The 26,221-nt window shown below is 37.8% G+C and overlaps 1 protein-coding gene across 2 annotated transcripts in view; it reads right to left on the bottom strand.

The window, feature by feature from the left end:
* Positions 1–4,904: 4,904 nt before the first annotated feature.
* The window catches only part of Carnmt1 (carnosine N-methyltransferase 1), a 33,792-nt gene continuing 12,475 nt past the window's right edge, over positions 4,905–26,221 (bottom strand). Inside the window, exons 4-8 of one of the 2 annotated variants that reach the window (XM_048332318.1) lie at positions 17,061–17,201; positions 15,976–16,154; positions 13,399–13,512; positions 8,095–8,198; positions 4,905–7,464 (exon numbers count right to left, since the gene is read on the bottom strand). In XM_048332318.1, the coding sequence (XP_048188275.1) occupies positions 7,363–7,464; positions 8,095–8,198; positions 13,399–13,512; positions 15,976–16,154; positions 17,061–17,201 (640 nt within the window). In that variant the 3' untranslated portion in view covers positions 4,905–7,362. Of the gene's footprint in view, positions 7,465–8,094; positions 8,199–8,422; positions 8,546–13,398; positions 13,513–15,975; positions 16,155–17,060; positions 17,202–26,221 lie in introns of those variants that run through there. The other variant, XR_007208786.1, reaches the window with a different exon arrangement.

Below are 26,221 nucleotides of genomic sequence, written 5' to 3'. Positions count from 1 at the left end.
CCTCTGGTTGGTGGAAGCTCGCGGGGCGCGTTCCCGAGCGCCCTCGCGGCCGGAAGTGCGCGCCCCGGCGGGGGAGGCGGGGAATCAGTGGCGGGAGGATTAAAGTCTGGCACAGGCTCGCGGGGGCGTGGCCTTTGCTCAGGGGCGGGGCTACGGGGCGGAGTGTCGGTCTCAGGGCTGATTTGGAGCCTTGCTGGGCATCATCTTTCCAATGTATGTCACTTTTCCCTTTCTCTGGTCACTAGTTATGGGACGGCCCTGTGAGACCGAGATAAAGATTATTCAGATTTAAAATGCAGTAGCAGTGTTAAAAGGATTGTGCTAACGTTATTGTGCAAACCGGCTGGAGGAGAATCGTGTGTCTGGAGAAGGAAAAAATTAGCAGTTTGCGGTGTGTAGCTATGGGAACTGAAGGAAGCACCACACTCCTGGAAGATCTTTTGAATGACTACCAGAAATTTTGTGTTGCCTTATATTCTAGTCATTTAAGACAGGAAGTAAAACAAATAGGAGGTAGGAAAACATTCAGGAGAAACATACTTCTAGAGGGAATAAAGGGTGAAGACAGTTCAAGCTGATAGGCACTATTGAAATATCTACTCTGCACCTACACCCCATGAGGACTGGTGTGTGTGTGTGTGTGTGTGTGTGTAAGAATTTACATATTAAGCACAGAAGTAGGGGCAGTGTCAGGGGAGAAGCAACAGAGGTTCCTCCTCTTGTTTGATAGTGGCAACCCATCTGTAACAAACAAGTGATGGGTTTGCTCCTTTCAAACTAGAGACACAGACTAAGGGTCTGTTTGAAAGCTTTGGAGAAGATCCTGCCCCATAGTGATAGTGAAGTCTGGGTAATGGTTCATTGTTGTTCTTAGACTTTCTTTTTCTTCTAAGTTGCGAAACAGCGTATATGCAAACAGTTGTACAAAACGTGCATGTAGGCGAAAGAACCCAGCATCCAGTTTCAGAACTATTACAGGTACCAGAATATGAGCTCTGTGTACTTTTCTCTATCTGGCAGCTCCTTTCCTTTCCTTTTTAATTATTCTTTTACCTCTTCTTTGTAATTTTCACACACACACACACACATTCCTAATGTACTTTTAATTTTGATTTTTTTAAAGAACAGCTTTGAGACCTGACTTACAAAACTGAAATACTGAAAATGTAGACATCTCTGAAACCCTAACAAGAAAGTGCACATCTATGCAAACCATTTTTAAGGGCTGGGAATATGGCCTAGTGGTAAAGTGCTTACCTCGTATACCTGAAGCCCTGGGTTCGATTCCTCAGCACCACATACATAGAAAAAAGCCGGAAGTGGCACTGTGGCTCAAGAGGTAGAGTGCTAGCCTTGAGCAAAAAGAAGCCAGGGGGGCTGGGGATATGGCCTAGTGGCAAGAGTGCTTGCCTCGTATACATGAGGTCCTGGGTTGCTTTGAGCAAAAAGAAGCCAGGGACAGTGCTCAGGCCGAGTCCAAGCCCCAGGACTGGCCAAAAAAAAAAGAAGCCAGGGACAGTACTCAGGCCCTGAGTCCACGCCCCGGGAATGGCAGCAAAAACAAAACAAATAAACAAGCAAACCATTTTTAATATTTAAACACTTGCATTAGGATCTTTAGCCTGTTCTGCTTATCTCGTATTTTGTATTTAAAAGGCCTGATTTCTTTTCCTAGTACTTGTTCACTTTTTATGGGTAATGACCTAGAAGTTATTAGTTTGCAATAAAGACAAAACTTCTTTCCGGAGTTTTACTTATTTACTTATTATTTTTCAAAGTGTCAGGCTGCTCAATTCTTGCCTTAGCTTTCCCAGTGCTAGGACTGCAGGACATGCACCACTGTACCCAGCTTTATTCTATCTTTAAACTTGCTTGTTAAAGACTGAAGTTTCTCAACTATGGCGTAGTAATTTAAAAATGTAAGAGGGCTGGGAATGTGGCTTAGCGATAGTGCTCACCTTGCATACATCAAGCCCAGGGTTCGATTCCTCAGCACCACATATATAGAAAAGGCCAGAAGTGGCGTTATGGCTCAAGTGGTAGAGTGCTAGCCTTGAGCAAAAAGAAGCCAGAGACAGTGCTCAGGCCTTGAGTCCCAAGCCCCAGGGCTGACAAAACAAAGAAAAAACTGTAAGATTCACTTTGTACACATATCTTGTATAACCCTAAACACATTGGAACAGATAATTACAATTAAACAGAATTTCCTCTTCCTTACTTTTCAGTGGATCCAACTCTGTCCACTCTTTTAAAAATACAACTTACTCCACATTTCCCTTATTCTCGATTCACCCTGCCTATTCCACCACCACCACCCCTCGCCCCCAGCACTATAAACATCCAACCTATGATATAATTCAATGGGTTGTTATTGCCTCCCATCCTCAGAATTAAGCTGGTGAGGATTGCTATTTTTTTCAATCATCTAGCAGTGTCTAGCATGTATTAAGTGCTAATATGGAATGAATACCTTCCATTCAGGTGTTTCACAGGGATCTCATTACTGTCCTCCAAGTGTGCCCAATACACCATCAATCATCTTTCCAGGCATTTGTATAAATTTTATTTTGGTGCCAGTACTATGATATAAAATAGGGCCTCGAACTCTGCTTAGCTTTTTTCATTCAAGACTAGTGCTTTACTACTTGAGCCACAACTCCACCTCCAGCTTCCTGCCCTGACTAGTTTCTAATTGCAGCCTTCAGATCTCAGCCTCCTGAGTAGCTAGGATTACATACAAAAGCCACTAATGCCTGGCAGACTCTACTTCTAGCATCCCATTTAGTATAAACACATCAATGAATGGGTAGTCCACTGATAGGTATGATCCCCTCAGTAGTGCTACCAGATTGGGGCTGAAGGACTGACTCAACACGAAGTTTCTGGAGGTATGTTTTATATTCAGTCCATAAGCACACAGATTAAAAGTTATTTCACTAGAAACACCCAGTTTCTGGTTTCTACTATTTGCTGAAAGACAATTTTGGATCTGTTGAGACATTGATCTCTTGCACTATTGTGCACCATACAAGCTTTAGAGGCACTGGCTACCTCTATTCCAGTTTAGCTCTTCAAAGATATTTGTACAATACTCACAGCTGGAAGGTAGAGGTACTATCTCCCTCAGAAGCAGAGGTAACTGTTTTTGTTTTCCAGTATGTTTTACAATGGAACATCAAACATGCTGCTGCTTGCTTATTGTAAGATTAAAGCTGGGTTCCTCACTTGTAATTCAACTCAAATGTCTGTGTAGGCATTGCCTCACACTTCTTAAAGCACTGTGAGATTTGGCCCAGAGAAACCTAGTACGAAATTAATATTCTGCCTATTCTGATTTCGACTGATGTTTTCTTCATTCACAGTAGTGCCAGCCTGCTTCCTAGCTTGAAAGTAAAGTATCAGCAATTTTTAGAATCAACACCTTCAGCCTTAGATGAAGTACCTCCTAGGTCATGGGATCTGGTTTCACTGGCATCTGGAGTGCAGTGGCAGTGTCAAAGCCTTAAGCAAACTAAGACCATTCTGTTTCTGATGGAAAGGTATTTCTTTCCAGACTGTCCAGAGATGGTCTTGTGCAGCCCTATGACTCTGTTGCTTTGTGAAATATGGTAGTGTGCATGAAGAGGAAGCCAGGGATCCTAGAGCATGGGAGCTGAAGATGGATGGGGAAGACAGAGCAGCAATGACCAGCCAATTTGGAGACAGAGGCCAATACCCATCCCATGGTTCACTGTTCCAATGAAGTGGCTGCTCTGCCATTGGTTACCAACACCATATCGGGGAACTTGCTATTCTATAGCAACTGATGCACATTTTAAGCTTCTTGATTTGTTTTCCTGTAGGGACAGTGGGACTTTAAAAGTGATAGGATTAGCAGCTCAATGGGGGAAAAACTGTCACCACCACTGAGAGCTGAACTACTAGTGTTAGATAGCAGATGAAAACAGGAAGCCAAAATGAAAGTAATAAGGCTTTAATGCCCACTACAGTACAAGCAAAATGCTTATCCAGAGAAACTTCCCTTCCAACCCCCTGCACCTCCACAATGGCATAGTGGGTCAAGTACAATAACACCAGCAGGCCCTTTTCCCACTGTTGTGATAGCTCTGAAAAGGCTACCTTGTAGTTCTGCAAATAGAATGTCACCCCAAAGGCTCATGTGTTAAAGGCTTGGACTCCAATACAGCAATGTGCAAAAGCAGGACTTTTAAGAAGGGACTGGATCAAACACCTCTAGCTTCATGATCCACTGATGGATTCACAACCTGATGTGCTATTGGGAGGTGATAGCAATCTAGGAGGGGGGACTTATGTGAAAGGAGTATGTCCTTGAGGTATGTCCTTAGGGACCCCCATCTGTTCCGGCAATCGCTTCCCTTACCACTGCTTAAAAAAAAAGAGAGAGAACCAAAACAGTGCTAGGTGATGTGAAACCATGAGCCCAAATCTCAGAGATTTTGTTATAGTGACTTAGAAACAAGAGAAAAAGAGAAGGAAGGGCTAGAAGTAGGAAAAAATACCAAGTCACAGTAAAGTCTTCAAGGCCTTCTCCAACCTCCATCTCAGCAATGGTACCTAAAATGAACCCAAAGGATCTAAATACTTGTCCTTCTAATAGCTGGTCCTGGAAATTTTTTTCCATTGTTTGCGCCTTTGTGGTTATGTTTGTTATTTAACAAAACTAAAGATCAACAGTTAAAGATTTTATTCACTGTCAGATTCCAACAAAACTACAGTGGACTTAAATGAAACAAAGTGAAATAGTTAATGTAAAACCTGGAAGACTCAAAGGATATAGTCATGTTACTGGCTTGCTAGAAGCATATAAAAATAGGCTAACCAAAGATTCAAAAGTATATGTGGTTTATTTGTGATTACCACTAAAATAGAAACAACCAAGCAAATATTGTTTCATAGCAATTGGCAGACTTTAATATTCAAGAAAAATTAAGTCCATCATACATATTAAAAAAGTAGGAAATTTCATGCAGACATGAAGCTTCCAATTCAGCCTTTTGGCAACTGCTCAAATGCGTATTACATATAAATACAGTACACATTACAGTTCCCAGACTTCTTAATTCTATACTGTGACTTATACAGCTTGTTTGTATATTTTATGTGCCCCACTCGGCTCGCTTCATTAGTAGCCTAAATCTGCACCACTTCAGAATATAGAAATTAAAAAGAAGAGGCAAGCACAATGATCACTTTATGAAAACACATGAGCATGTGTACAGAGCAGATATAAGAAAAATGAAAAACTTTAAGGCTTATACATTTTAGTAGCTAGGACTGAACTTAAGAATACAAACTTAAATAAGTCCTCCAGTGACATTTCTATTAGTGAAACCACATAGTCAAGTTTAGAATATATTAAATGCAAAAGTTACTAAGAGAAAAGGCGATGCAAATTTGTATAGAACATTTCAAGATATGAGGGAGAAATTATAAACCAATGAAATGTGATTTCAGAGTAAACTACATGTACACCACTTAAGAGTACTTAGAACATTAGGAAAAAAAAGTGTCAAGCTGTTTTTGCCTTTAGGAAAAAAATATTTGTTTGGCTATAGGTTGTAAAAGAAAATGCTAATCTGATTGAAAAGCATTTCTAAATTATTCAGAAACAGTACGTATTCCCTGCCATTAATGGATGTATTTTTAAATATTTTCTTTTAGGTTTTTTTTTTCCTTAAAAAATAAAGGGGAGGGGGATGTTCTCCCTTGCAATTACTAATTTCATTCATAGAAATAATAAGAATTCCCACCAAATGAACCTTTGCCAACAACAAAAAGGGACAAAAATCAAGATAAAGTGAAAAAGGAAAAGCAACAGTAACATGGACTGCAGGCTTCCCTACCTATCTCGTAATCAGATCATTCTCATGAAGCTCTCCACTGCTTACAGGGAGTGAAGGAAAGGTCACAAAGGCTCTTCTTTCAAGTGCACACTCCCTTACGAACTAGAAAGATTCCAATCCTGCAGTGACTCCCAGAATCAACAACAGAGGGCATAAACTTCCCTACTAAAACATGACACTTATGCTACAAGAACGTAATTAAGATTGTCCATCTAATCAAAATTGCCACCAAAGTTTCTTAAAGCAATCACAATCATCTGTGAAAATAGTCAACATGATCTTTTCTCCAAGAAAAGGTTAAAATACTAGTAATCTCTTGCTTTCCAAGCTACTGGAAACAGTAATAAGCAAACTCTTAAAAAAAAAAAAAAAAAACCTCCCTCAAATAAAGATCTGCTAGAGGTAGAAATTTAAAGCAGCATACACATTGTTTAAGCTCCATCTGTCAGGGAACAAAACTGGTATTAATCTGAAATTACATGAATGGCTGCTTATCACACTGAAGACACAGACCATGGCAGTAATTCATCCCTGAATTTTATATTCAAAATTCCCCACAGTAATACCATAATGACTGTTTTCACTAGATAACTTTAAACTAAAAAAGTGCTTGCTTTCATAATCCAGATAATCTTTTTAAAAAAGACATTATTGTAAACATGATACTGACAATCAACTCTAGTTTGAAATCATGTGTTTCAAATGGGCAGATTTTGTCCTTGTTTTTCCAGTTTCCTAGCACTACTTGAAAAAAGGCTTTTTCACCTTGCTTAGAATGCTGAGATCTCACACATTTCAAAATGGTCCATGATGAGTATGCTTCCACAAAGTGTTCAGTTCTAGTGTGGCTAAACTTAATTTCTCAGTTACCTGAGGGTATTTTCCTAACCTGAATGTATTTTACAACTAAATTTAGCATTTCATAAAAGTGAAAGGAAATGTTTGATGTGTCTCCTAAATTCAACTGAGCTAGAAAAAAAAAACAACAAAATTAACTAATTTGGATGGATGATAAAAGAGTAGCTACACATTTTATGTAAAGATTGCTTAGGTCCAATGAACAAAAGTTCCAATTCCAGATGTTGAATGTGACGGAGGATCCTTAGACTCTTCTAAAAATATTGAGTGCAATGCATACAAAATAATTTTAAAAAAAGTAGATTACAGACTTCAATACTATTAGTCATTAATATGGCAGACTTGCAAGAGACAACTTCATGAAGACATTGGAGTTTGGTTTTTTTTCCCAACTTAAAGATAATTGTGGGCTTCAAGGACAAGTGCTCCTGAAGACATTTCCTCCATTTTTACTTGTGTAGTACAAATCTGCATGGCATAGTATATTTCTGAAAAAAGCAATAGACATTATTAAGAAAATAGACACTATTTCTAAATCTTGTAAGGAATAAGAAGGCACCGCTGATTTGAGGTTGTGTCCTGTCATCACTGATAGTTGATTTTCATTGTTTATTTCAGCATTTATTCTTTCTAAAGACCTTTATTGTGGTTTGCGGACCACAAACAAGACACATTCATAGTAGTATTTCATCATAGAGAGGTCATTCACAGTATATGTTGATAACACAGATTCTTTTTCAACCTGCAATAAAAACAAAAATCATGATGATGAAGATCACAATGACAATACCACTAGCAAATACTGAGCCACTTCTAAGTGGCAAGCATCACTTTAAGCATATCCACTTACTGCACACTGCCCCCATGACACTGATCCTATAAGTAATCACACTATAAAAGAACATCTTACATGGTTTGTCCAAGGTCACTACCAATATGTGGTCCTTCTAAACTGATGAATAACTGAAGTACAATAGCAAGATCATCATAAACTCTTATTTAACACACATGATTAAAAAGAAAAAATTGAAACTAGAGAACTCTATTCCTTTTACACAAGGCCACAGTCTACTACCTTCTACTTCCTCCAGACCCTTGTCTAGTCATACCTATTCACTACAGTTCATCAAGGCCAATATTATAATGAGCAGATAGTTCTTACAGAAAGCCAACTTCATCAGCAATTATGATTTCCCTTGATATATACATTTTCCCAAAGCTTTCTAATTCTGAAAACTATGTACTTACACTATCCTCACTTTATGGATGAGAAAACAAGAGACTTTAAAAACCAAAGCCAGTAAATGTCTTATCTACATTCTTTAAGGGCTTTGAAAGTTAAAACTTTGGCAACATCTCATTCTGTCCTTACCTCTAGCTGGAATCCATATTGCAGAACAACATTTTTTATATCCTCATAGCTCAATTCTATGGAAAGTTCATTTGCCAAGTTTTCAAAATGGTACAGCAGAGGACCTATGGTTTAAAGATACTATAGATGAATGACTTGAAAATAATAAGCAAGTACTAGTAGCTAAGTTAGACTGAATTCCAAGTTAATTAAATTGAACAATGAATGATACAAAATGAAAACGTGAAAAACCATACATCTGCTGAGGACAATTATTCAAACCTCTGACACTGGCCCAGTAATGTCTGAGAGCTGCTCTTACACTCAAGGGGTAAGTCCCTGTGTATACCTGCCCGGCAGTGTGATTATCCACATCATGGGCCTTCATCTGTAACTCTTCAGTTACTGAAGGAGTAGCTGAATCAGAGAATGTTAAGTCCCCAAATTCCAAAGGCATACTGTAATTATAGTTCTGTAAGCAAATGCAAAACTGCAGTTACAAACTAGTTATCACACGTAACAGATGGATCAAGCTAGCCTGCGTAAGAATGTGAAGGTATAGATAAGTTGAAAGGAAGACTTCCTGGAAGGAGGGGACTTAAGGATGGCTTAAGTGCAGTGTTTATGCTTCAGCTTCAAACACCTAATTGTGCCACAAAGGGTTTCATGTATAAAACTTGGCTTTAACGTGGAAAATATTTGGTACACTTGTCATAAATACAGCACTAAGCAAATGACGACTATCCTCACTCCATATATTCAAGGAATTCTAATCCTATCTCTCACATTTTGCCCAATTCATCAACCTCCTACGAGGCAACATTAACAGATATACCTCAGACTACATTATATAATCTTCTCTTTTACCTTTCATTGGTTAATTATGAATCCTGTATTCAGTTCTCTACTCCTATTCCTCATAAAAATGTGCTAGTTGACAGATAAAAGCAACAAATGGGACAAAGTTTCTGCTCCCATTAGGTTTACTACCATGTGGATTCTATGAAGGGTAAAGGTTTTTCTTCCCCTCATATATATACTTTTTTTTGGTAAGTTGTGGGGCTTGAATCCTGGGCCTGGGCATTGTTCCTGAGCTCTTCAGCTCAAGGATAGCGCTCTACCACTTGAGCCACAGCATCCGCTTCCCTTCATATTTTCTCTTACATAAACCAGTAGAAAAAAGGATCATAAATACAATTTGTTAGAGCTCTTCAAAAGATACAAACACACAGTTGCTTATCAAACTACTCTATCAAAACTAACTTACTGTTAGTAGTATTAGTATAAGTAACAATGATCATAGTTACACTTTTTTATGTATTAGTATGCCCTACTAAATCATCCTAAAGCCATTTTACAAGAATTCAAAACTTCAGAGCAAACTCTTAAAACTTAGGCAGTTCCTGCTCCATTATTTTAAAACCTCTGTTAATGTGGTTTGTATGTGTGTTTTTGTGTCTATGTATCTATATTCCAGTGATTCTTACATGCTGAACCATATTTTACTTCTACTCATGTTGTGTTTAATCTGGAGAAAGCTCTACCTTTCAAACACTAACATGCTTCAAAACCTTGCTTGAACTGGGTGCTGGTGGCTCATGCCTGTAATCCTAGCAATTAAGGAGGCAGGGATCTAAGGATCTCAGATCAAAGCCTGCTTGGGCAGGAAGGTCTGTGATACTTTTTCTTTGGGGTGGGGGGAGGTTTGCTTGTGGGGCTTGAATTCATGGCCTGGGCACTGAATTTACTCTAGGCTATAGAGCTCTACCGCTTTGAGCTATCATGCTACTTCTGGTTTTCTGATGGTTAACTGGAGATAAAAGTCTCATGGACTTTTCTGCCTGGGCCAGCTTTGAACCATGATCCTTAGATCTCAGCCTCCTGAGTAGGTAGGATAACAGGTGTGAGCCACCAATGCCTGCCTCTGTGAGACTCTTATCTCCAATTAACCACCAAATAACCAGAAGTGGAGCTGTGGTAGAGCACTAGGCTTGAGCAAAACAGCTCAGGATCAGCCCAAGTTCTGAGTTCAAGCCCCAGTACTGGCACATGCACAAACGTGCACACGCACACACCCACGCAACTTCACTGGAATCCATCTACATCTTCAGTCCTACTGTTCATCCTCACCTTCTAAATACTGCACATACTAAAATTCATTTTGTACAGTGATGCATTGGTTCACTGATTACTTGCATGGAATTAGCATGGATTTCTGTTACAAACAACATGTATTAAATTTCTATCGAATCTACCAAAATCCATATCAGAATGTTGAATGTACAGCTTAAATATCCATTATTTTAGCAAAGAAAATACTTGTGGTGTACGTTTCCTATTACAAATGGAGCTTGAAAATTATCGGCCTAGTGGCAAGAGTGCTTGCCTCATATACATGAAGCCCTAGGTTCTATTCCTCAGCACCACATATGTAGAAAAAGCCAGAAGTGGTGCTGTGGCTCAAGAGGTAGAGCTAGCCTTGAGCAAAAAGAAGCCAGGGACAATGATCATGCCCTGAGTCCACGCCCCAGGACTGGCAACAAAAACAAAACAAACGAAAATTACTGGCATTATTTCACATATTCCCTTTTAAAAGATGTTTGTTAAAAGTCAGATACGATGGGCACAATGATTCATGGCTGAAGTCTTAGCTACTCAGAAGGCAGAGATGGGGAAGAGGATGGTTCAAACCCAGACAAAAGTTCATGACACATGGTGGCTCACGCTTGTAATCCTAGCTACTCAGGAGGCTGAGATCTGAGGATCACAGTTTGAAGCCAGCCTAGGCTTAGAAAAGACCTCCTGAGACTCTTATCTCCAGTTAACCACTCAAGAACCAGAAGTGGTGCTGCAGCGCAAAGTGGTAAGAACACTACCCTTGAGCACAAAGAGACTCAAGGACAGCGCCTAGGCTCTGAGTTCAAAGCCCACAACTGAGGGGGGGAAAAGTTCATGACATCCCATCAACCAGGGTTGACACAAAGCTCACTACTGCATGCCTGTCATCCCTGTCAAGGTCAGCTTGGGCAAAAAGACCCAAGCTTTGAAAGAAACAGAGGCATTCCCCAGGGTGGAAGCAACAGAGACAAGGATGAGACAGTAGAGAGACTGCAAGGTCTCACTGTCAACTCTTGGACAGTGAGGTTTAGGGGTGAAGGGGATTAAAAAAAAAAAAAAGCAAAAGCAGAAAAGGTCAAGAGATTTGGTTCAAACAAACTTGTGCATCTGCCTGGTGAGCGAAAGCACTGGCTTGGAACCTTACTATTACACCAAACAAAAAGTCAAAGAGTTGTATTTTTACATTTGTATTAATTTGATTCAAACTGCCAAAATGCTTTACAAAAGAATTATAGGTTGATGGTTCCTTACCTGAAATTCTTAAGACAATTATACCATTTGGGGAAATAGTTGCATATATATATAAAATGTAATTATTTGGGAAGGAATCTGAGTCTAAAAACAATGTTCACCTACTAGGTGTTAATGCAAAAAGAAGTGAAAACTTGTTCCCACAAATGTTAATAGCAACTATACTCATGACCATAATAATCTCACTACAACCTAAAATATAATCTATGTTGTAGAATATTACTCAGACATAAAAGGAAGTAACCTACTCAACAGCAAATCTCAAAGGCATTAATCAACTAAGAAACAAAAGTCAGAGACAAGAACAACTCAATGAACAATGGTATTTTTACAACATTCTAGAAAAGGGAAAACTACAGTAACAGAAAACCAATAGTGAACGCCAGGTATTAAGAGGAGATGGCCTGGGCGTTATAAAAATGAAGCATTCCCAGTCTTGACAGCAGCAACAGTTACATGATTCTAGTTTTCAAAATTATAGTTTTCAAACTCCCCTTAAAGCAATTTAAAAGTTAGTGTCCTTTCAACTCTGATTTGATGCATTTGGCAATTATTTTCTTAATTTACTTCCAATGCTGTTTGTCAGTATTGGGGGAGGCTGGCAAACTGATTTTCTCCTCTTACATAAGATCTTAAAGACATACAAGTCTATGTATGCAAGACTAAAATCCCCCAAAGGGGCTGATTCTTTTTACTTTTCAGGAAAACAAGCCTCCAGATCCACGTGGCTTAAGTGGGTATGCTATGAATTTTCTAACACAGATGCCACTTTATCCCCATCTCTTTTAATATCAACATCCAGTCTCCCTCTGTGAAAACTGAACACTACTTTCCTCCTTTCAAATTTATAGTAGATTTATTCACATTCTACTATTTGCCAGGCTCTGTACCAAGTAACGAGGAAACATTAGGTCCTAGCTCTCATTAATTTTGGAGATAAGGGGAAGTAGAGACAGAGACAGAAGACAGAAGAAAGAGCATAAAAGTACTATACGTAGTCCTGGAAAGTAACTGTCAAGAAACCTAGATGCTGATGAAAATATGGAGAAGTAAAAGGGGCATGGAAAGCTGTGAACAACAAGATCCTACTACAGCAATCTTAATCCAAGTGAGCAATGAAGTGAGAGCAACTTTTCCCTATCCAGGGGTATCTGCCATTTTTTAAGGACAAATTTGGTTAATATAAGTAGAACTGCAACCTAGTAGACAGAAACTAGAGATACTGTTACCAGCATATAGGTACTGGAAAGACACCATTAACCCTGCCTCAAGTGTTAGTAGTGCCACAGTTGAGAAACTTAGGGATACAGATTTAGAAACAATTCCAGAGCTATTCCAGAGCTATTGAAAACTGAACTTTCACTGGTTCATACCAATGATACCAGTATTCAGGATCATGGTTTGAGGCCAGCCCAGGCAAAAAGTTAGCCAATACCCCCATCTTATCAAAGTTGGGCATGGTAGGATGCCAGTATCTCAGCTACTCAAGCAAAGGTAGAAAGATTACCATCCCAGGCCAGCCTGACAAAATACAAGACTTCATCTGAAAAATAAAGCAAAGGCCTGGCGGTGAGGTTCAAGTTTTAGAGCACTTGTCTAGCATGTGTAAGGCCCTGTGCTCAAACTCAAGACCCTCCCTGCAAAAGATTCAACTTTTCAAGAGACAGAAATGGAGGATAGGGAAGATACTTACTATCATATTAGAAATTAGGATATTCTCAATTCTGACTATCATGGGATTGATCTAAATATAAATAAGACAATGCTTAGGATTCTACTTTTTGGATGTACTGACACTAGGATGTGGTCTAAAGGAAAAGTAGAGGTTTTTAAACATGTACAATGTAACTATTAAGATTCATGAACATTTGGAATTGTGAAGTTACCAAATGTAAAAACAGTTGTAATTACTCAGATTAATGTATAAAACTTTGTAACAAACACTGAAGCACTCACCAAGATTTATCCAAATTCCACCGGGCTTGAGTATTTTCCATATTGTATCAATATAATCAATTACATTATGAGCTGTATCTATGAAGAAACAGGTGGCAATACAGTCCCAAGTATCTAATTTAAAAAAAAAAAATCAAATCACTGCATGTTTTTTTCTTTTTCCTTTAGCTAATACCTTAAATTTAGGTACTTACTATAAAATATTGATATTTTATTTAACTATAGGGTCACAGAAGCTACCTTCCTCTCAACATTATAATTAATATAACCAAATAATCATTTATGGGAGATAACTCTGTAGTTCATAAAAGGTTTACCAATAAGCTGACAAAGCACTCAGGTTATTAGATAGTAGATATTACCCAAATGATATTTCTAAGAGTGTTGTTTAATATATATTCAGCTTTTAGCCTTCATCTATTTTGTGTGTATGTGTGTGTGCGTGCTAGTACACAAGCAACACACTGAGCTATGCTCACATCCTCTGTCCTTCACTAAACTCTATTAAACAAAACAAGTCATTTGAATTTTTAAATTCTGATTTAAACCAGAACTAACCACGGATTCTGGCAGGCTCCAGAAAGACTGTTGGCACTCATGGCCAATTTGAGAAATGAATTACATCAACACCTGAATACTCACCCACCATGACTTGGGATCATCTCCAGGGAACAAGGGGCCAGGAGCATACATAAGTAGGAGGTGGGCACCTTCTGAAATCTATGGCCTGGCAGAGGGGGCAAGGGAGAGGACTGGAGGCACCAGATTCCACCAAGGCTTCCCTTGCTCAAGAACAAGTACCTCGAGGTTGGGGATATGGCCTAGTGGCAAGAGTGCTTGTCTCCTATATGTGAGGCCCTGGGTTCAATTCCCCAGCATCACATATACAGAAAATGGCCAGAAGTGGCGCTGTGGCTCAAGTGGCAGAGTGCTAGCCTTGAGTAAAAAGAAGCCAGGTACAGCGCTCAGGCCCTGAGTCCAAGCCCCAGGACTGGCCAAAAAACAAACAAAGAACAAGTACCTCTTGGCTTAAGGGGGGGCGCATTCCATTATTTCAGTCCTATTTTGAATTTAGCCAGCAGGTACATTGTTCTACCTCTCTCTAACTTTTTAGAGTACAGGTTGCCTCTCATTTTCTTTCTTTTTTTTTTGTTGGTCATGGAGCCTGAACTAGGGGCCTGGATGCTGTCCCTGTGCTCTTACAAGGCTAGCCCTATCATTTGGAGTCACATTGCCACTTCTAGTTTTTGAGTGGTTAATTGGAAACATGACTCCCATGGGGACTTTTTTTTTTTGTCCGGACTAGCTTTGAACTGTGATCCTCAGATCTCATCCTCCTGAGTAGCTAGGATTATAGACATGAGCCACAGGTGCTCGGCAAAGTTGCTTTGATCTTAAGAATTTAGGGGAAATAAAAACTATCTATATTGTATAAAAAATAAAAATGAGACTTGTTGAGTGGCTCCAGTGGTAGAGTGCCCGCATAGCAATCTGAGGTCCTTACTGAAACTACAGTGCAGAGAAATTTAAATAGGTAAAATCTTTTCAAGTGGTTATTCCTGCTCTAAATACTCTCTCCAAGAACTTCCTATCTCCACCTTTGCTGTGGCCTCCAAGCCTGCTTACCTGATCTTCCCATCATTCCTTCTACTTGCTACAGAACAAGCAGTCTTGCTACCATTTCTCCAGTCAGTCCCTCTGTCTGTAACATTTTCCCCAACTACATAAATGCCTTGACTTTTTACTCTTCTTAATTCTCAGCTGGGCATATTTCTTTCCGTTTCTGCTTCTTAAAAGCCCTTCTCTGACAAGTCTATACAGTAGTCCCTCCCAAGTTGCCCTGTGTCCCGATTCCCAACCATTTTCTTCACAGTATTATAATTATTGTTTCTCTCCTACTTCTGGAGTTATTAAATATCCATGAATAGGAACTTTAATTTGCTCCGTTTGGTTTCCAACACCAAGAAGAACACAACTGCTACTTGGTACACACTCAACAAATACTGTTACAGAATGACTTTGCTGATTCAGCATTCTGTTTCTGTCAACGCTTCCCTTCTCATTTTCCTTTACTACTTCCCTTCTTTAATGCCTAGCTGTATTCAATAGTTTCCTAGACAAAAATCTAACTCTACCGGCTTACAAATGTCTTCTACAATCCCTACCAAACACACTTAGATCTCTTCCTACACCAGTCCAGCTGTGCAGTTGTCCCTGATTACCTTCTTATCTTTGTACCTCTGCTGACCTCAAATATGACAATATTTCTTATATTTCATGTCACGCCTAACTACAAAAAGCTCCCTTCTCATACTCACTTATTTTTTAGTTATTATAATCATCATACATCTGAGCTTTGCTTTCATGTAGTCTTACATTAACAGATGCAACAGGTTCTACATTTAATTGTAGATACATGTGTTTACATTTCCCATCATTGCCTTAAACAAGACCCTGGAAATATTCTGAAGTGTCACTGCTTTTCCTTATATTCTACCATTAGTGAATGACCAAATCATTGGCTTATAAGGTTTAAAATAAAGGACAAGACCTTCCAAAGGCTTGCTTTGAACTTACTGCATTCTGAATAAATCTCCTGAAAATCTCCTGCTGTCATAGAAAAGTTAGAACCAGGAGGAAGACTGTGGGGATCAACATCAGGGAAAAAGATGGGTCGAATTTGATCAGCTGATCTCCGGTTATTGCTAAATTGATGGATCCAGGGATAAAGTTTGTATTTATTAATTTCAGAGCATCTGCAAAATATGAGCATGTAAGTCAGTGTTAACTAATGATTAAACCAAGAAAATATACCTTTCTACAGATTGTTTGATTGAAGGCTTGCATACACAATTCGTTAGAAGTTATCAGTAGCCACACTGTATACCCCACTCAGTTATCTGAAAATGTACATAAACATGTAGATGGAGCAACCAATCATGGATTAAAAGACAGAAAAAAATTAAATTCAGATATAAATGTGTTATTCAAATTTCTAAAAATGCATTTTTAATTTCAAACTCAAGAAAAACATACTATTAAAAAAGTAATATTGGCTTTAAGTACAAGTTTTCCTTCTACTTAGCTACTTTGTACAACCCTCTTTTCCCTTCCTAACCCCCCTGAAACTCATACTGCCACCTGAGACAAAATATCACTTAAACAGGCAGCTATTTGTTTTGATCTTCTGCATTTAAATAAACTACCTTTTCTGGTAGAGGCCACAGAAGTTCTGAGATCCTTCCAACTCAAGTCATGGCCATTTACTATGAACTCGATTAAGGAAAAGTTATGACGCTATCCTCAACTCTTATTCCACTAAAGAAACAAAGGGATGAAAAAGTCTGAGGACCGAAGAAAAAATAGCCTTTCCGATGTCATAATTTTATTAGTCCTATGGTTCTGTACTGAAATTTCAGTTTCATAGAATGCGTAATCATTTTCTAAAGACATTACTGTCCAGTTTCAACATTCTTTTAACTAGACAACACTGGCTAAAGTGGTAATTTGTGTAAGTTACACCTGGATTTAACACAAATATGTATGATCTATATATGTCACATTCAAATATTACATACTTCTCTTCAAATTCATAATTGTTCTAAAATAAATCAACCTGATTGTGAGATATTACTATTTCCAGCAAAAAATAAATGAAATACCTGTTGAGTACAAAGTTGGAAGAAAAGAGCATAAAAAAACTCCATTCATTTCCTTGACAAGCATAACCTAGCATAGCTATTTCCCAGGCCAATCTTCCTAGTCCAGCACCAGGTACCAGAATATTTACTTTAGAAGGATCCCTGAAATGAAATAAGGCAATTATGTCCAACCCCTCAAAGAAAAAAAAAAAAGGCAAAATCCACATTAACAACTAAAAACTCAATTATTCAATAATAAGTTCACTAAGACTCTGGTTTCATAAAAACTGAGATATACTTCTCCTAAGTATAATTTTTTTTAAGTATAAGGAATTATCATGTGCTCAGATATTAGGTGAAGCTTTATTCCTCCTCATTTCCAAAAGAGAGTTACTTTCCTTCTGAAAGCTCTTGAAATCAACTCATAATCCTCACAAGAGGCCTGGACAGCTCTCTTAAATTATCCCAAAGTGATCCCAATTACATATGAGAAACTTGAACAGCATTATTCCATCCTGATAGTCAAATAAAACTAATTTTACTTCTAAGCTCTAAGTGGAATAAAATGGTATAATCAAAAAAGATTAAATATATTTATTTAGATTTCTATATGTCAGGATTCTCTCTCAAACTATATTTCAGTTAGAAAGAGGAAGGGCATGTATTTATGAGGAAAATGGTCAACTATTTTGTTGCATTTTTTTCCCCTCAATTTCTTCTTTTCTTTTTTTGAGATAGGGTCTCTCTGTGAAACCCAGGCTGGTCTTGTGTCAGCAACTTCCTAGCACTAGGAGGGAACTGCCTTCTAATTGAGCTTTTATGACAATAGTTTACACGAAATCAGAGGTTCATAACTAGATTAGTCTCCATTTAGTAGCACCACATTGCCACAGAATAGTTCTTTGGCTATCTTCTTTCAAACTGAAAAAAAAAGGGGGGGGGAGGAGATTCTTCAGCAAAACAGTATCTTTCCTTTTTCTTTTATATTTTTCCTTTTTGCTATACTAGGGTTTTGAACTAAGTTCAAGAATGTTGGCAAGAAAAATAATCTTGAAAAAAGTAAGATAATATTCATATAGAAAACTAGATAATCAGCTGGCACTGTGTCAATTAAAAAGGAATGTCACAGAAGGGAATGGATGGCTCACACGTGTAAGGAAAGTCTGTAAGATTCTTTCTCCAATTAACCAGCAAAATGGTAGGCTGGGAGTGTCATGCAAAAAGCACTAGCCATAAACAATACAACCAAGTGAGTATGAGGCCAAGTTCAAGCTGACAGTGAAGTGTACATGTGCAAATGTACACACAGAATTTCGCAGTATTTCCTAATGTGCTAGCACTCAAATCTAATGTACAAACACTCCTTTTTACAATTACATCTTTAAAACTATATGAGCTTGAAAAATGATAGGCTCAAATAGCACAAAAGCATTTTACTAGGAGGCTATAGGATAATATTTGCATTATCAGACTTTGAAATGAAAAAGATACAAACAGTCCCCTGGGGCTTTAGGAAATTTCCATGCTACTTGAAAGTAAGTTTCTATGAAAATTACATATATTTATTTAACTGTTTAATTTTATATAGAAAAAAACCAAAGTTTGTTAAACATGACTTCTACAAACATCTAAAATAATTAGTAAGATGCCCTTCAATACTTAATATAAGCAAACTAATACTAAGAAGCTATATGACAGTATTCACAAACGTAAGGGTTTTAGTGAAACTAGACCAGGGGTTCAATCCTCAGTAGCACGTGCACACACACACATACACACTCACAGAGACACATGCCACAATGGCAACATACCCAGGTCTCATTCTCACCTGCTACTTCTTACCAGACTCACTAAAAGTCCTTCTCTCCATAATTAGAATTATCTCCTTTTCAAAGTTCCTGATTATTCTGTCAAAATATGGATTTCCATCCCCTACCCTTGAACCTTTGAGTGGGCATTCCCAGCTAAATAAATGAATGAACGAATGAAAGAAGGCAAGGGTATAGATTCAGTGACAGAACTCTTTCAGGCATTTGCAAAGCAAGCTGATCCCCTGAACCACAAATAAAATTAAAACGAAAACAATGCAACTGCAAGTAAAAGATTTGAAAATAAATTCAGAGTAATAAAACAAAAGTTTTTAAAAGCCAGAACTAGAGTTATGGCTCAAGTGGTAGAGCACCAGCTATAAGAAGCAAAAGCCAAGCAAGAGTACCAGGCTTTGCATTCAAGCACCAGTACCACCATACACAGTAAAATTGCTAGTAATCATTTTCTAAATAGCTGTTGGCCAAGTTAAAAAAAAACACTATCACACAGAAATTAAGAATTAGGTTAACTTTAAATTTTTCTAATGATACCAACAACTTAATAAAAAACTAATTTTATGACTATTGCAAAATTTTCCACAACTAATCAGAACCATCAAACTCTATATGCCTAGAATTGTACTATATATATATGCACAGCTGTTATTAAAAGTTTATTATCGAACCATGAAAGAATTAGCAGACTAAAAGATCTACAATTTGCATAACATCATGAAAATATAACACATATATGTTTGAAAACAAAACATAACAAAATTAACATAATGAAAAGTTCCACTAATAATGTATGCATATAATGTATATTGAACTAATGCACTCTATTATAAATTTATATACTATAAGTCTTTGATAAGTCTAGGACATTTCTCTGAAGGTATTTTTGTGGAGAAGAGGAGGACTATAAATTTAAATATGATAAGATGCTCTTAAACCAAGTTGAAACACATGATGAAACTTGACTGCCCTCTGCTGGTAGGTATACATATAAGTAGTTCTCTGAATCACAACCATGCTGTTCAATGCAGCAAAACCACTAAAACACATGGCTACTGAGATATGTTGTAAGTACAAGATAAAACCAAACTAAAAAGATATGATATACCAATGAATGTCAACGATTCCATCAATCATTTTCATATTGATTTACCTGTTAAAATTAGTTTGGACATCTTGGGTTATTAAAATACAATAATGTCATGTTTGCGGCGGGGGATATGGCCTAGTGGCAAGAGTGCTTGCCTCGTATACATGAGGCCCTGGGTTCGATTCCCCAGCACCACATATACAGAAAATGGCCAGAAGTGGCGCTGTGGCTCAAGTGGCAGGGTGCTAGCCTTGAGCAAGAAGAAGCCAGGGACAGTGCTCAGGCCCTGAGTCCAAGCCCCAGGACTGGCCAAAAAAATAAATAAATAACAATAATGTCATGTTTGTTTTACTTTTTTATACGGCTACTTGAAAATTTTAAATTATATATGAACCTTGAATTTGTGCAATACATCATGTCTACAAATTTTGAACAGTGCTAGTCTATAAACATTAAGTTGTAAAAAATCATTATACTGAGTAGGGATTGGAGGAGTACCTGACAGTACACCAAATAAATAAAACGAGCAAAGATATTATCAAATTAAACCTTACAATGGTACAAAAGAGTACAATGTATTATATTTTCAGGTGTAGTTAATAAAGCAAAGCAATATTTGAATAGAAAAACTATGCATGTTAGTGGTTAGTGGTTTGCAGGACTATTTCAACTTTACCAGTAATGTTTCTTTTTAGAGAAACAAATTTGAAGACAATATGGTAAAACATCACGGTTAAACAGACCTGGGTTGGTAATAAATCAGCAGTGTCTAGTGCTTTTTTAAACATGATCACAATTTTCCTCATCATTCTCTCCCAACAAAGAACTTACTTTGGCAAGAAAACCTCTCACTGATCTCAAAAGTGATCTAAATGTTTAGAGCTTTTACAAAACCACAGAAACTGACTTTAAATTATGACCTTATCATTTCATCTATTTCTCTCCGATGTTACAAACCTTGAGCTCACATCTCTTTGCTTTCAGCACTGTATTCATATACCTGTTAATAGTTTACACAGCAAATTCTTTGCTTTGCCCAGAGTTGTTTTTGTGTTTTGTTTTGTTTTTTGCCAGTCCTGGGGCTTGAACTCAGGGCCTGACACTGTCCCTGGCTTCTTTTTGCTCAAGGCCAGCATTCTATCACGTGAGCCACATGGCCACTTCCAGCTTTTTCTGTATACGTGGTGCTGAGGAATGGTACCCAGGCCTTCATGTATACAAAGTGAGCACTTTACCACTAGGCCATATTGCCAGCCCCCCGAGTTGTTTTTGTAAATATAGTACAATGGGTAAGGACAGCCAAGACCATCTGTGTTGTGTGTTCATCCAACTTTTGGGCTTCATTCCCATAACAACCTAAATAGTCCCCACAGAGACTTCACTACCTATACAGCCTAAACTATTTACTATGTGGATGTTAAAATTCTGATGGAATGGATTGTGAACTTTTTTCTATACCAGTACTGAAAGCTTCCTTTTGGGGGTTGTTGTGTTTTTTTGCCAGTCATGGGACTTGAACTCAGGGCCTGAGCACTGTTCCTGAGCTTTTGCTACAGGCTAGTATTCTAGCACTCTATTACTTGAGCCACAGTGTCACTTCTAGCTTTTTCTTTCTTTCTTTCTTCCTTTTTTTTTTTTTTTTTTTTGGCCAGTCCTGGGCCTTGGACTCAGGGCCTGAGCACCTTCCCTGGCTTCTTCCCGCTCAAGGCTAGCACTCTGCCACCTGAGCCACAGCGCCCCTTCTGGCCGTTTTCCATATATGTGGTGCTGGGGAATCGAACCCAGAGCTTCATGTGTAGGAGGCAAGCACTCTTGCCACTAGGCCATATTCCCAGCCCGCTTCTAGCTTTTTCTGTTTACGTAGCATTGAGGAATTGAACCCAGGGCTTCATGCATGGTAGGTAAGCACTATACCACTAAGCTACATTCCTATTCCCTAAAGCTTCCTTCAACATCCACTGCATGATGGTATCACAATTTAACAAAATCCCAGTTAAAGATATTTAACTATTTCTAATATTTTGCTGTTATTATGTTAAAATTAATGTTTTTCACACAAAGTTTTCACATACAGAAGTTCATCTGCAGAAATTTCCATAAAACTGAACTATTTGGAGTCAAGTATATGCATTTACATTTTGACAGGTCTAGTCAAGCAACTTCATTCACCAGCAGTATACTTCCTTATATCTTCACTAATAGCTCAAATCACTGCAATGAAGTGAAAAATGGCATCTTTATATAGTTTTACATTTACATTTTCTTGTAAGATTGACAGTCTTGTCTTTCTTTTCTATGAACCATCTATGCCATTCTTTACAACTGGGTTATTAATTAATCATGACATGATTTTCTTATTGCATTATCACTCTAGATTTATGAATACTTGAAATTTTGATTTGAAAGAAATCTGTACCATATGCCTGTCTTTGGTTTAAGATAGCATTTAGAATAAGGGAGAAATCTAGTTTCAACCTCTAATGTATTACTGAATTACTTGGAGGTCTACATTGCCTCTATTTTCCCATAAAATGAATTCCATCAGCTAACAGAATCCTTTTATAAATTATAACTCTCATACTCTGATATAATCAATTTCCCTCACAAACAAATTATCACTCCAGATTCTTCTAATAAAATAGGCTAAGAAATTAAGACCTTAGAAATACAGTTTGATAGTTTTGAAGACAGAAAATGTTATAGTCACTCAGTCAGGCACAAACTTCCTCTCTTTCCTTACCAACTATATAGTTTGTAGAACTAAATTCGTAACTTTAAGTGATTAAATGCCTGGAAAATTAAAAAATCTCAATACATACTATTTTACAAACTGGCAAGTTATATTGTATTTATGTTCATTTTGAGAAAAAGGTTTAGACCTTAAGTTTATGTTAAAAATTTTTTAAAGTGGTTTCCTAAACTTTCACATCAACTACTCAAAACAAACTTAAAATAAAAACCAGAGATCAGCAATTACTGAAGTGTTAAGACTTTCAGGCACTTTAGGCAGTATTTCCTTACTAACAAATAGACACAGTCATTTGACCTGAGGCCTCAAAGTTGTTTGTGTTATACAAACTCAGGCATATTGACATGCTAAGCGTGGTCAAACCGGACAAACTATTAAAATGTGCTTACATAAGAAAAATATTTTAGTGATCAAAAATAGTTAATTCCATTCATATTTTAGTAAATATACCTAAACTACCTTATCAGTAAAACTTATCACCTCATCTCCCTTTCCCAAATATGGCAAACCTTGGCATTCCATACTAAACAACATTTCCTTATTATAAAGAAAACTAGAAAATTTCAAATTATTCTTATTTTCTGGGAGAAGGGTTTCAAACTCAGTGTCTCCAGTTTGCTAGAACATGATTTTCTACTTGAGTGATGCCCACAGTTCTAAAAATTTCCAATTTCAAGAAAAAAAAATCAACTTTTAAAAAGAAAAGGCTAGCCAGGCATCAGTGGCTCATGCCTCACTACTTGGGAAGCTGAGATCTGACAATTGCCAGCCCAGGTAGGAAAGTCCATGAGACTCTTAACTGCAATTGACTACTAAAAAAGCTAGAAGTAGAGCTACAGCTCAAATGGTAGTGTTAGACTTGAGCAAAAAAAAAAAAAAAGTTCAGGGACAGCACCCAGGCCTTGAATTCAAGCCGCAAGACTGGCACCAAAAATAAAAGTATAATAATAATAATAATAATAATAATAATAATAATAATGGACAGAAGGAGGAAAGAGGGAGGGAGGGCTCATCAAATCAAATCCAGCCTGAATATAGACAGTTATCTGAAACAACTAGGATTCTAGAAATTGAGCTGAAAGCTAGATTTACATAGAAACAACCAGGATTTGGAAATACCACAAAAACCATTTTTTTTGTTTTGTTTTGGTGAGACAGGGCCTTGCTATGCAGTTCAGGATGGCCTTGAACTTATCATCCTGCCTCAGCCTCCCAAGTGCTGGGTAACCAAAGATTTCTGAATTAATGTTCCTGGCAAAGTATTATTTTTAAAGAAAAACCTATCTATGTCACCTCAAAGTCAAACAAAGGTGGGGGATGGGTTGGGGGAAGGAGGAGTACTGCTTAATAGACACAGGGTTTTACTGGAGGGTAGTGAGAGTACTCTGGAACTGTATAGTGGTGGTAAATAAAAAATACCATGAATGTACCAAATGTCCAATGTGTCCCTAAGTGTTCTACCACTGAGATACACCCAACCTCCCCAACTAACTTTACAAGTTAACTCTATGTTAACAACATTTTTGCCTCCATTAAAAGAAGAAAAACCATGAGTATATAATGCTCAACATGAAAGAGACGGTGGAACAGCCAGTAATCCTAGCTACTCAGGAGGCAAGGCCAGCCCAGGCAAAGTTAGGGAGACCCTACATGAAAAACAGAAGTGCAAACAAAAGGACTGGAGAGATGATTTAGGACCAGGATTAATTCCAAAACTACAAAAGAAAAACATTCCTCCAACATATAAGGTGTTCAAGCTCACTCATGTTAAAATAAATACTAATTAAAATTGCTAAAACATCCAGGCCATTGGCTCAGGCTTATATTTCTAGCTACCTAGGAAGCTGAGATCTGAGTATCTTAGTTTGAAGCTAGCCTAGACAGAAAGTGTGTAATCTCCAATCAGCCACCAAAAAGCCAGTAGAGCTGTGGCTCAAGTAGTAGAATGCTAGCCTTGAGCAAGAAAGGCTCAGGGATAGGACCAGTCTTCAGTTCAAGCCCCAGGACTGGCCAAAAACAGGACAAAACAACAAACAAAACAATAACCCTGCCAAGACAGTTTCACATTCATCAGATAGGCAAATGCTCAAAGGCTTAACACAGTGCTTGATAGGGCTGTTAGTAAACACATCCTTCCAGATACTGCTGGGCAAATGGGCAAACAGGACAAGCTTTATAAGAAAATGCAGCCTATCACTGTGGCAGAGACACTAAACTGGCCCTTCCAGTATTACCATCTCCTGCTGTCCTTGTCTTTAATTTTCCCTTGCTCTGAGTATACATGGACTAGGATTTGTTTCTAATCAACAAGAACATGGCAAAGGTGATGAGATATGAGAAGTGCTAACTGCATAGAATCAGAGAACCTGCTTTATCTAACTCTGGCCAGTTCTATCTAACTGCATGGCCAGTTGAGAAAAACACCGAAGAATGCCTTTAGGAGATAAGGAAGGCTTCCAACTAGAGATGCCAAGGTCTTTAACCCACAACCAAAGGAACAAACTGAAACAAAATGAGTGACCCTGGAAGCAGATGTTCTCTAGTCAATCTTCCAAGTGAGCACAAAGCCCAGCAGGCACTTGGATTACAACCCTGTATAACCCAATACAGAGGACTCAGTTAAGCCACAGCCAGAATTGATGCACAGAAACTGTGAGCGTGCTATTTTAAGCAGTGACAGTTGGTCATCTGTTTCATAGCAATCGATAACCAATACAGTAACCACATAGTTGACTGCAGCATTATTTGTAACTGCAAGATATTACCAACTATCTAAATAACCAAATATTTATTTAAATATTTACTTTAATATTAAATATTATTTATTTAAATAAACTGCAGTCCAATATACATTTAAGATTATGGTCCAACTAACTAGACTGAGAAAGCTCTCCCATGAACCAGTATTTAACTACTTCTAGGATATATTAACTGAAAAAAAAAGCAAGTAAAAATCAAAATACAGATTGCATACTATCTTTTGTTATGATAAAAGGAAGTAAATTAAATATATGTGCTTATTAGGGGTGAGAGGGGAGAAGAGAAACTAATGATGTGACCTAACAGAATGTGAAAAGAAATAGTGAGACAGAATATGGAAGGAAAAAGGGAAAGAATGACTGAGAATCACTTTTTGGCCTACTTTTGTCTAGTGGACATGAAAATGAAAAATAAATCTGTAAGGATGAGAGAGCAAAGTACAACCTCTCTAAAACTAGAGCAAACAGAACAAACCTAAAGATGCTAAAGTCTAATGGAAAAACAAAATGGTCTAACTAGGAGGGCTAATTTGAATACATTTATGAAATGATTTTGTGTATCTGTCTCAAATAAGTCAATGTACTGGTGTTGCTGAAAACTAAGGTTCTCAAAGTGGAAAACAGTACAGATACAGAGAAAAGCAGAAACCAGGGAGAAAACCTAGAATTAGGAATGGCATTAGTGATCAGCAGGAATTCCATGATTTGGTGGGTGCTTATATAGACAGCTCAGTCTATTGAAAAACCTGGGAGAAATGACA

The sequence above is a fragment of the Perognathus longimembris genome, chromosome 1 (genome assembly GCF_023159225.1).
Source record: "Perognathus longimembris pacificus isolate PPM17 chromosome 1, ASM2315922v1, whole genome shotgun sequence".
Lineage (NCBI taxonomy): Eukaryota > Metazoa > Chordata > Mammalia > Rodentia > Heteromyidae > Perognathus > Perognathus longimembris.
Note: the sequence above shows the minus strand (reverse complement) of the source record. Positions and strands in the feature narration are given on the sequence as shown.